This window comes from Papio anubis, chromosome 7 (assembly GCF_008728515.1).
Source record: "Papio anubis isolate 15944 chromosome 7, Panubis1.0, whole genome shotgun sequence".
Taxonomy (NCBI): domain Eukaryota; kingdom Metazoa; phylum Chordata; class Mammalia; order Primates; family Cercopithecidae; genus Papio; species Papio anubis.
The window spans coordinates 116,752,420-116,765,086 of record NC_044982.1 but is presented as its reverse complement, the minus strand read 5'-3'; the positions used below and the strand labels follow the sequence as shown (position 1 = coordinate 116,765,086).

Genomic DNA, 12,667 nt, shown 5'->3' with positions numbered 1-12,667 from the left:
CTTCCTCGCCCCCTGGTGGTGCACAGCACACAAGGCCGCCTGTGTTCCGCTCAGGGGTGGGACTCTCAATTTGCAGCCCAGGTGAAGGGAGATGAGTTGGGCAAACAGCGATTCTGTGCATTGGAACAGTCTGGGTGGTAACTGCAGGCCACTACCTCTGACCTGTTGGCATCCGAGGTCTGATGACCTTCAGGTAAATGCTCTCATGATCAATGGACCAAAGGAGCAACGGTGGAGGTGAGGAACAGCACTCTACCAATGAAGGTCGTGACCAGGCCATGTTATTTTAGTGGTAAAAATAATAACATTAAAGAAAATGTTTACAACAGGAATAAAAAATGACAGAACCTTACTGCTTTAACTCAAGTGTATCACAATCTCTGCCTTCATCCACTTGAGACTTAAAACTCAGTGTCTGCTATTTTTATTTAACATTATCCCAAGCAATAGTAACGTGAAAGTTAGGACCAGGATGGAAGCAGGGTTGCACCTCTGCAGGGTCCTTGTCTGGGGACCACCCCTCCTACAAGCTTCTGGTTAATAGAGGTAAGGGGGCTCCTGTGGTGGGTGCCAGTGCTGGGACCTTAACTTATGTATATCTGGGCTATAGCCCTGGACTTGGCTAGGCTGGGCTGTGTGAAAATTCCAAGACTTCTGTTGGTAGAAAATGCCCACCCTATCCTTACAGGAACAGCACAAGGCTAGGCTGGTCTACCTCCCACCAGGACCTCGAAGGAACATGACCCAGGGGCTGAAGGATGGTGTTGAAGGACGAGTTTTACTCAGATCCTTCTCAGTCCTGCCTTCCCCAAGTTTCTGTATCCACTACACTGGAAGCTTTCTGAAAAAAATGCCTGAAACCTGTCCATTGTACCGCTAGGCCAGGGCCCAGCCAAAGAACTTAACAAATAACAGTCAAGGAAATCCTCACCTAAAATGGCTGCGATGCATTACTGCTCCCGCCTCTGGCCTACAGTGTCACTTCTGCACTTGAAACCACCAGGGGGCAGTCTGGGTTCACTACGAGACATTTCCTTCTAGAGAAAATCACACCTGCAAAGACCCTCTCCAGAGCCACAGCCCACCTCCACACCCTCCACGCCACCATCCATTCCCTGTGAATATGCTTTGGGCTGAAAATGGTTGGGAGGAGGGCGATGGAAGTCATCTGCATTATTTTGGCATTGACCAGGGCCTCTTGAGTCCTTCAAATTCAACAATTTACCACAGGCCCGAGTGCGGCGGCTCACGCCTCTAATCCCAGCACTTTGGGAGGCCAAGGCAAGCAATCATCTGAGGTCATGAGTTCAAGACCAGCCTGACCAATATAGTGAAACCCCCATCTCTACTAAAAATACATAAATTAGATGGACGTGGTGGTGCGTGCCTGTAATTCCAGTTACTCAGGAGGCTGATGGATGAGAATCACTTGAACCCAGGAGGCAGAGGCTGCAGTGAGCCAAGACTGTGCCACTGCACTGTCAGCCTAGGTGAGAGAGTGAGACTCTGTCTCAAAAACAAAAACATAAAAAACCTCACTGACCACAGTGCCTAGAGAACAATATGTGTTTAATAATATTTAAATAATGGTTGTATGAAATTGAAGCAGCAAGAAACCCAAAGGAGAATAGCTCTAGGGGAGGGATGTGGATAAGTATGCATGGGGGAGAGGCTATTCTATGACCAGGTTGGGTCTGGAGCCCTCCCCACTGTCCAGAACGCCTCCAAGCCCCTACATTTTTCCATATACCAACGCCTTGGAGATATAATGCAGAAATAAAGTGAGCAGGCTGAGGATTAGGGCAGGTGTCTGGAATATGTTCAGGAGTGGGAGGGGAGTGACATAGCTCACAGGCTAAGCAGAGTAGCACAAAGGCTAGAGGTTTTATTCCCAGCCCTCAACTTAAAAGACCTCAGGGGCAGATACTGACTCCAGCCTGGCTGTGCCCTTACCCTAAGGCCATTCACACTTTTTTTTTTTTTTTTTAAACACAGGTAATCCATGTTTATTATAGAAAAATGCCACATTACTCTTTATTGGATGTGAGCGCCAGCACCAGCCCCTTTCTCTCCAAGCACAGGGGCACGCAGGCAAGGGGCTCCGTCCCCCGGCCGGGATGCAGTGGAAGCCTGGCTCCACTACCATTCTCCTACAGCCAGCACCCTCCGCGGTGCCTGGGGCTCAGGTCTGTTCAAACTCCTGCTCACAGTAGCCTACATGGAGGGGTTGGGCCTGGACACCTCGCCTGCAGGAGGACATGAAGAAATGGCAAGATAAGCCCCTCAGAAGGGGCCCCAGCAACACTTTTCACACCCGTCAACAGTCTCTCCTTCCCCATTTCGGTGACTCTCAAACTGTCACTGTACACCAGGTGTACCTGGGGATCTCAATTCCACAGATTCTCACTTGGGGTGGGGCAAAGTATGGGCAAGAATCTGCAAGCTGAACAGGTGCCTCATGTGATTTTGATACAGGTCTTGGAGATCCAGAAATGTTGGCAACATCTATTTCTATCCTGCCTATCTCGTACCCTAACCCCAAATAACTCAATCCCTTTGGAAAACAGGTAGATGTCTGAAAGGCAGCCAATGCTCCTGGCCTACTTAGCCCTCTGTTCCTGATTCTAAAACGCTGTAAATGTGGTAGCATTGGGGGACTTAGGTGCTGTCCTGTCCACGAATATGGACGTGAAATCCTGTCCTTGGGTCTCAGACTATAACCTGACCAATCTCCTCAGGGGACATCTAGGCATGCTTCCCTTATTATCCAAGTAAGCAACATGCTTAGAGAACCAGCTGGAAGTCACCCAGTGAATGACATAGTTAAGGCTTAGATGTTACCATGCTTGACTCTCAGCCCAGGACTCTGCTCTGCATTAGGCTATGTCCCCCAAGTTCTCAAGACCTAGCCAACGAAGGAATCAGGGAAATGACTATCTTACACAGGCACATCCCTGACAGAGGCAAAGGTGTCATGAGATCCTGTAAGTCAGCCTGGTTCAAATCCTGCTTCTTAGTGACTTTGGGCAAGGTACTGAACTTCTGTGCTTCAGTGTCTATCTCTAAACTGGGGACAAAAATGCACCTATCTTATGGGGTTGTGGTGAAGACTAAATGAGACAATATGTGTAACAAACTTAGCACAGTGTTTGCCACAAAATACAGTTGTCCCTCAGTATCCACAGGGGATTTGTTTCAGGACCCCCGTGGATACCAAAATCCAAGGATGCTCAAGTCCCTTATATAAAAATGACATAGTATTTGCATATAACCAATGTACAACTTCCCATATACTTGAAATGATCTTGGATTACATATGCCTAATACATATAAATGCTATGTAAATAGTTGTTATACAGTATTTTTTATTTGTATTTTTTTGTTGTTGTATTTTTTTTCCTGAATACTTTTTATCGCAGTTGGTGGAATCCATGGATGAGGGCCGACTATAAGCCTCTGTAAGTGTTAGCTATTGTTATTATTCTCTTCCTCTCTCTAAGGGGTTCCCCAGCCCTGGATCTGCCCTACCCTGCCTTGCGAAGGCCCCACAGCTTGCTTACCTCAGCAACTCACAGCGGAAGTGTGACAAACGTTCATAGGCAAATGTCAGGTCAGATGTCAACTTGTTGCTCCACAGCCTTTCGGCAACAGCCCCTGCTCTGGGCCTGGAGGAAAGGGGGCGTGTGCCAGATTGGGCTCTGTATTCCCTGCAAAGGTGCTGGACATCCATAGGCTGCTACCTCTTGTCTAAGTGCCCTGGACTAGCTCAGGCCAAAGAAGTGATCAATACCTTGTTATGAGCTACAGTCAGGTTAGATGGCTCCCAGAAAGTTCTAGGGCTCAGCTACACCTTCATTAAAATGTCGGTAGCAATCCCACTCTCTTCCTCTCTCAAAGATACGGGAATAAGAATAAACCTTAAAGGCATCATTAACCACAATGACAGTGACAGCAGCAGATGTCCTTAAAATGTAAACTCTGCACAACCAACCACACTTGGTAAGGCTGCGGTGAAAAGAGCAGAGGGAAGCCTTATTACAGGAATCATGGATGCCTTTGCTGGATCCTGAGCAAGTCACCGATGTTCTCCAGGCCTCATTATCTCTCTGGGAAGTGAGGTTAACAATCCCTATCCCACATACCTAATGGGTGGCTGGAGGGATATAGATGGAAGTCATGTGGAGAGTGAATATTGCACACAAATCTTCAGAAGGCTCGTTGTACGGCCTGCTCTCTCTCAGGCCTGAAAGGAGGGTACTAGTCCAGAGGTGGCTAGATGGGATTGGGTCTGTAAGGGAGAACCCCTGCTCTCAGGTCCAACCTTCCACCTTCCCCCGAAAACCCTTACCAGAGCCTGGGGACCAGGTTTGTGTTGTCCACATATTCTCCCCACATACAAGCCTCTCCACCAATCACGAGAGCCTTCTGCTCAGGGGTACCTGAGGGAAAACAAGCAACAACAGTCTGGTGATGGTGGGTAACTCTAGGGTCCCTCTCAACCACCTTCACAATGTGGCCCTCACCCCAGCTAAGTTGTTTCATTTACTAATCGGAAATGTCTGGCCCAGACCTTCCTGCCTCCCATCCTGTGCCCCAGCCCAGCCTCCTCTGGTCAGCAAGGAGAGCTCTCTGCTTTCACCTTCAAATGCCAGGGGTTCCACTATGTAGAAATCCTTCCAGTCAGGGCCGTAGGATATACGGTTCAGGTACCAGGGGGCGGAGAGAAGGGCCCGGAAGCCGGCCTTGGTGACCAGTTCCAGCTCCTTCATATAGTTCACTGGAATCTCTTCTCGCCACACCTGTATGATTGTGTCTGGTCGAATCTGTTATAAAAGGTCAAATGGCAGTAAAGACACAAAGCTGAGGAGATTCCTGGGCCTTATTCTTACACAGGCAACGTGGGACAACAGGTGTGTGCTCCCTCTGTTCCCCAGCAGCAAAGTATGTCTCTGTGACTCCTGACCATTGAGCTCACACCTCAGGACAGAGGCCAAGGAACCCAGGGCCCTAAAAGGCCTCCCTGCAGCTCCCCTCTCCGTCCCTCTGCAACCTCCCTGTCCACACAGTAATACCAGCAGTGAGCTGAGGGCGGCAAGCAGGGGGACCCCGGAGCTGCCATGTCCAAAAGTCTCCAGATGATTCTGGGAATGGGACAAGGCTCCTGAAGAGTCCTTGCATGTGACAGGAGTGGGATCTTACTGATCAACAATAAAGGAGAAGGTAGCCTTGGTCCCACAGACCCGGAAGACCCTAATCTATGATTTAGGAAGAAAAATCCAGCCTATCCAAGTAACCTAGCAGCAGAAATAGGTTTTTTTTTTGGGGATGGAGTCTTGCTCTGTCACCCAAGCTGGAGTGCAATGGCACGATCTCCGCTCACTGCAAGCTCCGCCTCCTGGGTTCACGCCATTCTCCTGCCTCAGCCTCCCGAGTAGCTGGGACTACAGGCGCCCGCCACCACGCCCGGCTAACTTTTTGTATTTTTTTTAGTAGAGACGGGGTTTCACCATGTTAGCCAGGATGGTCTCGATCTCCTGACCTCGTGATCCGCCCACCTCGGCCTCCCAAAGTGGTGGGATTATAGGCGTGAGCCACTGCACCGGGCCCAGAAATAGTTCTTAATCAGGTTTGTAGTGAGGGAAGATAGAAACTCTGACACATAAACCCAGGGCTCATACCACAGCGGCCTTTGGTTTTTTTGAGACAGGGTCTCACTCTGTTGCCCAGGAGTGGAGTGCAGTGGCACATCTGGGTTCACAGCAACCTGTGCCTCCTGGGCTCAAGCAGTACCCCCACCTCAGCCTCCTGATTTTTGTATTTTTTGTAGAGACGAGGGTTTCGTTATGTCGGCCAGGCTGCTCTTGAACTCCTAGGCTCAAGCAATCCACCTGCCTTGGCCTACCAAAGTGCTTGGATTACAGGTGTGAGCCACTGCACCCAGCACTCTGTGGCCTTTCTAGAGAGAAAAGGAGAGTTCTCTGACCATTAAAGCCCAATCCAAACCAGGAGGTTCAGTCTCTGTAGAGGCAGGGAGGAGCTGGGGAGACCAGAGGGAGGCACCGCTGGTGGCTTCTTCTCTTCTCTGCCCCGGCTCACCTTTACTTTATTATCAAACACCTCCTGCCACACCACATAGCCCTTGCCATAAGAAGAGACGATGTCCAGCAGCCTGGAGAGGAGAGGAGTGTCTCGTAAGTGTCTGCTTAGCTCAGACGGGCTCTAGACTGTTTGTGCCAGTGCTCTAGGGGTTGAGCCTGGCCAGGGGCCTATTCCTCATTAAGCAGTGTCTTTCCCCAGGGTGGGAAACTGACCACTCCAAACCTGAAAGGATGGGAAAAAGGACAAGGGGACCCTGCAGGGGCCAGACAGTGGCCAAGCAGGGCCTGACTCCGGTATGGAAAGGGAGGACCCCACAGGAGGACCCCCAAGGGACCCCACCCGCCCTCCTTCCCTTCTCACGTCTGGATGTAGAAGGACTCCAACTGCTTGAAGTCCTCACCGAAGCCTTTCTTCCTCATAAAGTCTTGGATATCTGGGTTGGACTTCCTGAATCCCAAGAGAAAATGAAGATTAATATTTCAACATCCTGAAAGCCTAATGCCTGGGGATTAGTCACCTGGCCCCCTATAACTTCCTTTTTTTTTTTTTTTTTTTTGAGACGGAGTCCCAGCTACTCGGGAGGCTGAGGCTGGAGTGCTAGTGGCCGGATCTCAAGCTCACTTGACAAGCTCTGCCTCCCGGGTTCACGCCATTCTCCTGCCTCAGCCTCCCGAGTAGCTGGGACTACAGGCGTCCGCCACCTCGCCCGGCTAATTTTTTGTATTTTTTAGTAGAGACGGGGTTTCACCGTGTTAGCCAGGATGGTCTCGATCTCCTGACCTTGTGATCCGCCCGTCTCGGCCTCCCAAAGTGCTGGGATTACAGGCTTGAGCCACCGCGCCCGGCCAACTTCCTTTTTTCACCTGAAAAATCAAATAAGCAAGGATCTCAGAAGCCCTACATGTAGAAAGTGTGGCCAAGCAAAGTTATGTGAAGTAGGTGAGCTGTTGACACAGGCTGAGAAAGGCTGAGTCTGGACCTGAAGAGTTTTAAGTTCAAACTCCCAAAGAGAAAACATGTTAATCCTCTCCGGACTGCAACATGAGGATCCAAGGTCTTAACTTAAGAGCTCCAGCACACTGGATTCCGGCTTTCTCACCTGCTCTTCCAATTGGATGACAAGTCTTGCTGTCTATTACCTGCTGCAGATCCCTTGCGTTACAACGTCCACATTTTGCTCACATTGTTCTCCTTCTGGAATATTCTCCCTTGCTCACATCTCCAAAAAGCCAAATCATTTCCCCAGATTCAGCTCTGGCGCCCTCTTCTCAAAGAAGCCCCTCAGCCTCTTTTGAGCTCACCAGAACCAAGGGTTTGGACTTTACAACTGAATACTAATTAGACACTGTCATCTATTAGTCTTGAATTCTGTGTCTTGACTCTTCAACCAGACAATTTTAAGCCTTCATAAACAGGGATTATTTTTCTCTATCCTGAACTTTTCTAACACAATTCTGTGTCCAGGGCTGGTTTTTCTATCAATACCTCAAGGATATGAGAGTAGGAAGGAAGAGGTTCACAGTGAACGCCTTGCCCAAATCAGGTAGGATCTCTACGTAGATGGGCAGAGGAAGGCCTAAGACCTGAGCAATGTGAGTCCATATAGACCACTGAGAGCAGCAGCTGAGCTACGTGGCCCCTCGGGGGCTAACCTCTATTCTGAGTAAGCAACTGATCAGGCCACAAAGGGAAGATCAAAGGGCTCATACCAGCAGGTGAAATCAACCTCATCTCCTCCAAGATGAAGATAAAAATCTGGGAAGACAGAGCTGATCTCCAAGAAGAATGTGCTCATGAACTCATAGGTATTGTTGAGACTGGGATTCACTGGTCCAAAGGTGCCAGAGGGCTCAGACCCAGAGTAGCAAGGAGTCAGTAATCCAGGGATACCTAAGCCAACAGAAAACCCCATACGAGTGTCACAAATACATAAACCCCCAAGCACAGTCCTACACGTAAGGACACAAGTCACACAAAGTAAGACAAGTGTATTCATAAACATCACACACATTTAGGTAGGCACACTCAGGCACTCACAGACACTGGTAGTCACCACCATTTAGTCGCAGTAAAAAGATACAAATACATCCACAATCATAGACAGGCAGAGGCTGAGTTTCAGCCAGACAACTGTCAGTGCACACACTCTTGCCTTGACACACTGCTTCTAGCAGGCACCACCCTTGCTCCCAAGGCTGCTCTCCTCACAGGCCTTTAGGCTGAGGGAGAGTCTAATCCAGCCAAACTGGCAAAATCTTTCTTCTCTATCTCCTCCTGCAGGTGGGGTCAACCATCACCCAGAATCTTTTTACATTTCCTAAGGAGTATCTCCCTTGGCCCAGAGACTACTTCCTGCTGCTGAGGTCACAAGATGTCTTCAGGGTTTTGTTGTTGTTGTTTGTTTGTTTTTGAGACAGAGTCTTGCTCTGTCACCCAGGCTGAAGTGCAGTGGCACGATCTTGGCTCACCGCAACCTCTGCCTCCTAGGTTCAAGCGATTCTCCTGCCTCAGCCTCCTGAGTAGTTGGGATTACAGGCACCTGCCCCCACAACTGGCTAATTTTTGTAATTTTGGTAGAGATGGAGTTTCACCATGTTGGCCAGGCTGGTTTTGAACTCCTCACCTCAGGCGATCCACCCGCCTTGGCCTCCCAAAGTGATAGGATTACAGGCATGAGCTACCACGCCCGGCCAGTATCTTCAGTTTTCTATCAGGCCAGTAGCCCTTTTCAACCGTCATTTAACCTGCGTTGGGGACTCACACTGGAGGGCGGAGGGTATACAGAAGAAAGGGAGCAGGGGTAGTGACTGACTCTGACCTCTGCAGGCTGCCCTTGGGCTTCTTTCTTTCAGATTCTACCCTGGTGGTCAGATTCCTCAGCATCTACTCGAGGCAAAACTACCTGTAATGGCATCTGAGAAAAATGTGCCCTTACATAGTCTAACAGTACATATTTTAATAGTAAGAAGTGGCTTCCACTGCCCAAAGTGAGTTCTTCCTATCTAAATTCCCAGGTGGAAGAAGTCGATGGAAAACATTCTTCCAAGGACCAAGGCTGGAATATGCCACTTCCATGAGCCATTGCCCTGAAGCTTCACTCTGAGCATAATGAGCAGAGTCCCTCTGGCCGCAGACATCATTCTTACCTGGTCCCCAAGACAAAGTGTGGCCAGGAGTGTCAAACTCTGCAAGCACACGGATACCCCGGAGCCGTGCGTATTCAATGACCTCCTTCACATCCTGTGCTGTGTAAATGTGGGTGACAGGGTTGTAGGACCCCTGAAAGGCACAAGACACCCTTCAGGTTCACATTTCCTGAAAGCTAGCAGAGTAGAAGATACTCAAAATGCCCACAAGACTCCCCAGACATCAGAAAACCTGCCCATAGCCTTTTGGTATCAGGGACTATCTTCAAAAAACTTGATCATAATTTCCTAGAAGTTATCACATCTATTTTATCTGAGTATCATAATGCCAGTGAGATAATCATGGTAGGTATTAATATTATGTCCATTTAACAGAATATAAATAAATAGAAAGGGAATAAGACCAGAAGAGATTCTCTCCTGAAGGTCACAAGGAAAATTATTGGCAAAGTTTTGGACTTGAACTCAAGTCTTCTGACTCCAAATCCAGTGTCCTTCCCCTATATTGGTCTAAAACCGACTGGTTAGGATGAGAGACCCTGTTCTTGCCAGGAGGGCCACAGCCAGATTCAGACACTGACCCATAAACTTGGTCTGAGTGAAATGGGGACATACCTTTCTCATGAGCTCTGGAAAAGTGAAGCTCTCATATGGGAAGGAAGGATCATCTACCAGATGCCAGTGGAACACGTTCAATTTATTGTACGCCATGACATCCTGTAGGTTAAAGTGCACACTGTGAACCCATCACAGTCTCTCCCGTTTCAGCCTCAAACTTGCAATGTTGGGCAGGCTCTCAGGCCGCTCCATACACCCCTACAGGCTTGACCTGCCTCAGCTCTCAATTAAGTGTCTATGGGGTCTCTCTATCAAACCTTCCCATCAGGGAGGGATGGCATGGAGGGAAGGCCTCGCACACTTCTACTCTTCCCAGAACACATCCAAAGATGGATGATAGAAGTGGTCTTTCCTCTTTTTGAAATAAATTCTGGCCACATTAAGAGGAGGGCTGCAGCTACTGTGGTACCCTAGAATCTTCCAAAAGCCTGAAGAGCAACACTTTCTCTTGCCATTTGTGTTGTGTGACTGATGTTAATCCCAACTGTGAGACCTCCTGGGAACTTAGTAGTCTCTTAACTCATAATCTCAGAGGCCAAGGCTGGCAGATGTGTTGCCTCCTTTGGTTCCGTCACAGGAGCAAAGGAAAAGGCAGACACAGGAACTGGATCGGGAACTGTCAGATAAGACTGCATATTAAAACTCAAGAGAGTTAGGAACCTCCTAGGTAAGGCTTTTTTTTTTTTTTTGAGACATAGTCTTGCTCTGTCACCCAGACTGGAGTGCAGTGGCGCAATCTCAGCTCACTGTAACCTCCACCTCCCAGGTTCAAGGGCTTCTCGTGCCTCAGCCTCCTTCCTTCCTTCATTCATTTTATTATTTATTTTTGGGACAGGGTCTCTGTTGTCCAGGCTGGACGGCAGTGGTGCAATCACAGTTCATGCATCCTTGATCTCCCCAGGCTCAGGTGACCCTCCCACTGCAGCCTCCTGAGTAGTTGGCACTACAGGTTTGCGCCATCATGCCTGGCTAATTTTTTGTATTTTCAGTAGAGATGGGGTTTCACCGTGTTGGTCACGCCAGTCTCGAACTCCTGAGCTCAGGCAATCCACCCGCCTTGGCCTCCCAGAGTGCTAAGATTACAGGTGTGAGCCACTGCACCCGGCCCAGAGGTAAGGCTTTGAACATCTCTCTCCTATGACCTTCTCCTAACTAAAGTTAGCTCTGCTGGCCAGGTGTGGTAACTCATGCCTATAATCCTACCACTCTGGGAGGCCAAGGTGGGCAGATTGCTTGAGCCCAGGAGTTCAAGACCAGCCTGGGCAACACGATAAAACCCCAACTCTACAAAAAAAAAAAAAAAAAAAAAAAAAAAAATTGAGACCCTTTCTCAAAAACAAATAAATAAAGTTAGTTCTGCCAATGAAGCTAATTCCCCTAAACATTTGTATCCCTGGAAACAGCCTGAGCATTGATCTACGGTAGCCTGTAAGGTAGATTTAAGTCACTCTTTATTTTTTGAGTCTTGGAGCAGCTCATCTTCTACATTTTTCCCAGGAGCTCATAGAGTTACACACATTCTCTCTTTTTTTTTTTTTGAGACGGCGTCTCACTCTTTCACCCAGGCTGGAGTGCAGTGGCGTGATCTCCAACACTGCAACCTCTACCTCTCGGGTTCAAGCGATTCTCCTGCCTCAGTCTCTCAGGTAGCTGGGATTACAAGCATGCGCCACCATGTCCAGCTAATTTTTGTATTTTTAGTAGAGATGGAGTTTCACCATGTTGGCCAGGCCGGCCTCGAACTTCTGACCTCAGTTGATCCGCCCACCTCGGCCTGCCAAAGTGTTGGGATTACAGGCGTGAGCCACCACGCCCAGTCCATACATTCTCTCTCTAACTCTTTAAGAATTTGGAACTTGGTCTGTCCATTGCTCCATCACCCCAGAACTCTTAAGTGTGAAGAAGGCCTTCAGGCCTGGGTACCAGAGTGTCCAGGATGCTAGAGAGTGGTAGGTAATGGCGAGATGTATCCAACAGCAAGCCCCGGTGAGGAAAGCGGGGAAAGTCCTCGATCTCAGTCTTGTTGATAAAGAACTGTGCAGAACAAACATTGAACATGTCAGATTCAAAGGAAGCTTACTACAGGGGCACAAGGAGATGAAGATACCTCTCCCAGGATTCTTAAAAAGCCAATCTTTGACTGTTCTCAGGGTCACTGTCTCCCCAAATGCCCCCCACCTCTATAAATGACCATGAGCAGCCACTTTCCCATAGAGCAATTGTCCAACGCTGGCCTAATACAACTGTCCCATACACCACTCAGCCTAAAAATTCTGGATTTTCCTGTTAACACAGTTTATTTTCTTCAAAGCAGTGTGGCCTCAAGGTCTAAATGATGACTAAATGACTAAATGATGACTCAAGGGAACCAAATTACAGTGATTCCAAACAGACCAAATCTACCAAACCAGTTTTCCACCCACATCTCCTCTTCCATTTCTACTGGGGCTATCTCAAGTCACCAGGATCCTAAGGCAAAACAAGATTTTTCTAGGATTCTCAACATTGGGATCAAACCCCGGAGATGAAAAAGGAGCCCTTTTTGAGGGTCCACACTTACTGTGCCCTCAGCAGATTTCCAAACAAGCTGGCTAAAAGTCTCCAGACCTAGGAAGAAGTAGAGAGGCAGAGTAAAGACTCAGGGAGTGGAGAAAGAGGTGTATCTATTTGGAAGGTTCTCAATGTAGCAGAGCGTAAGGTTTGGGTACACAGTGAAAATGGATGTAGTGTAGGCTTGACAATTTTTTTTTTTTTTTTTTGAGACGGAGTCTCACGCTGTTGCCCAGGCTGGAGTGCAGTGGCCG

General features: G+C 48.6%; 1 protein-coding gene across 1 annotated transcript in view; it reads right to left on the bottom strand.

The window, feature by feature from the left end:
- Positions 1 to 1,552: 1,552 nt before the first annotated feature.
- HEXA (hexosaminidase subunit alpha) overlaps positions 1,553 to 12,667 on the bottom strand; it is a 34,550-nt gene continuing 23,435 nt past the window's right edge. The window contains exons 4-14 of the mRNA XM_003901154.5: positions 12,424 to 12,470; positions 11,787 to 11,897; positions 9,861 to 9,962; positions 9,246 to 9,378; positions 7,809 to 7,989; positions 6,460 to 6,546; positions 6,097 to 6,169; positions 4,640 to 4,823; positions 4,349 to 4,439; positions 3,561 to 3,665; positions 1,553 to 2,246 (exon numbers count right to left, since the gene is read on the bottom strand). Of these exons, the coding sequence (XP_003901203.1) occupies positions 2,183 to 2,246; positions 3,561 to 3,665; positions 4,349 to 4,439; positions 4,640 to 4,823; positions 6,097 to 6,169; positions 6,460 to 6,546; positions 7,809 to 7,989; positions 9,246 to 9,378; positions 9,861 to 9,962; positions 11,787 to 11,897; positions 12,424 to 12,470 (1,178 nt within the window). The 3' untranslated portion in view covers positions 1,553 to 2,182. The remainder of the gene's footprint in view (positions 2,247 to 3,560; positions 3,666 to 4,348; positions 4,440 to 4,639; positions 4,824 to 6,096; positions 6,170 to 6,459; positions 6,547 to 7,808; positions 7,990 to 9,245; positions 9,379 to 9,860; positions 9,963 to 11,786; positions 11,898 to 12,423; positions 12,471 to 12,667) is intronic.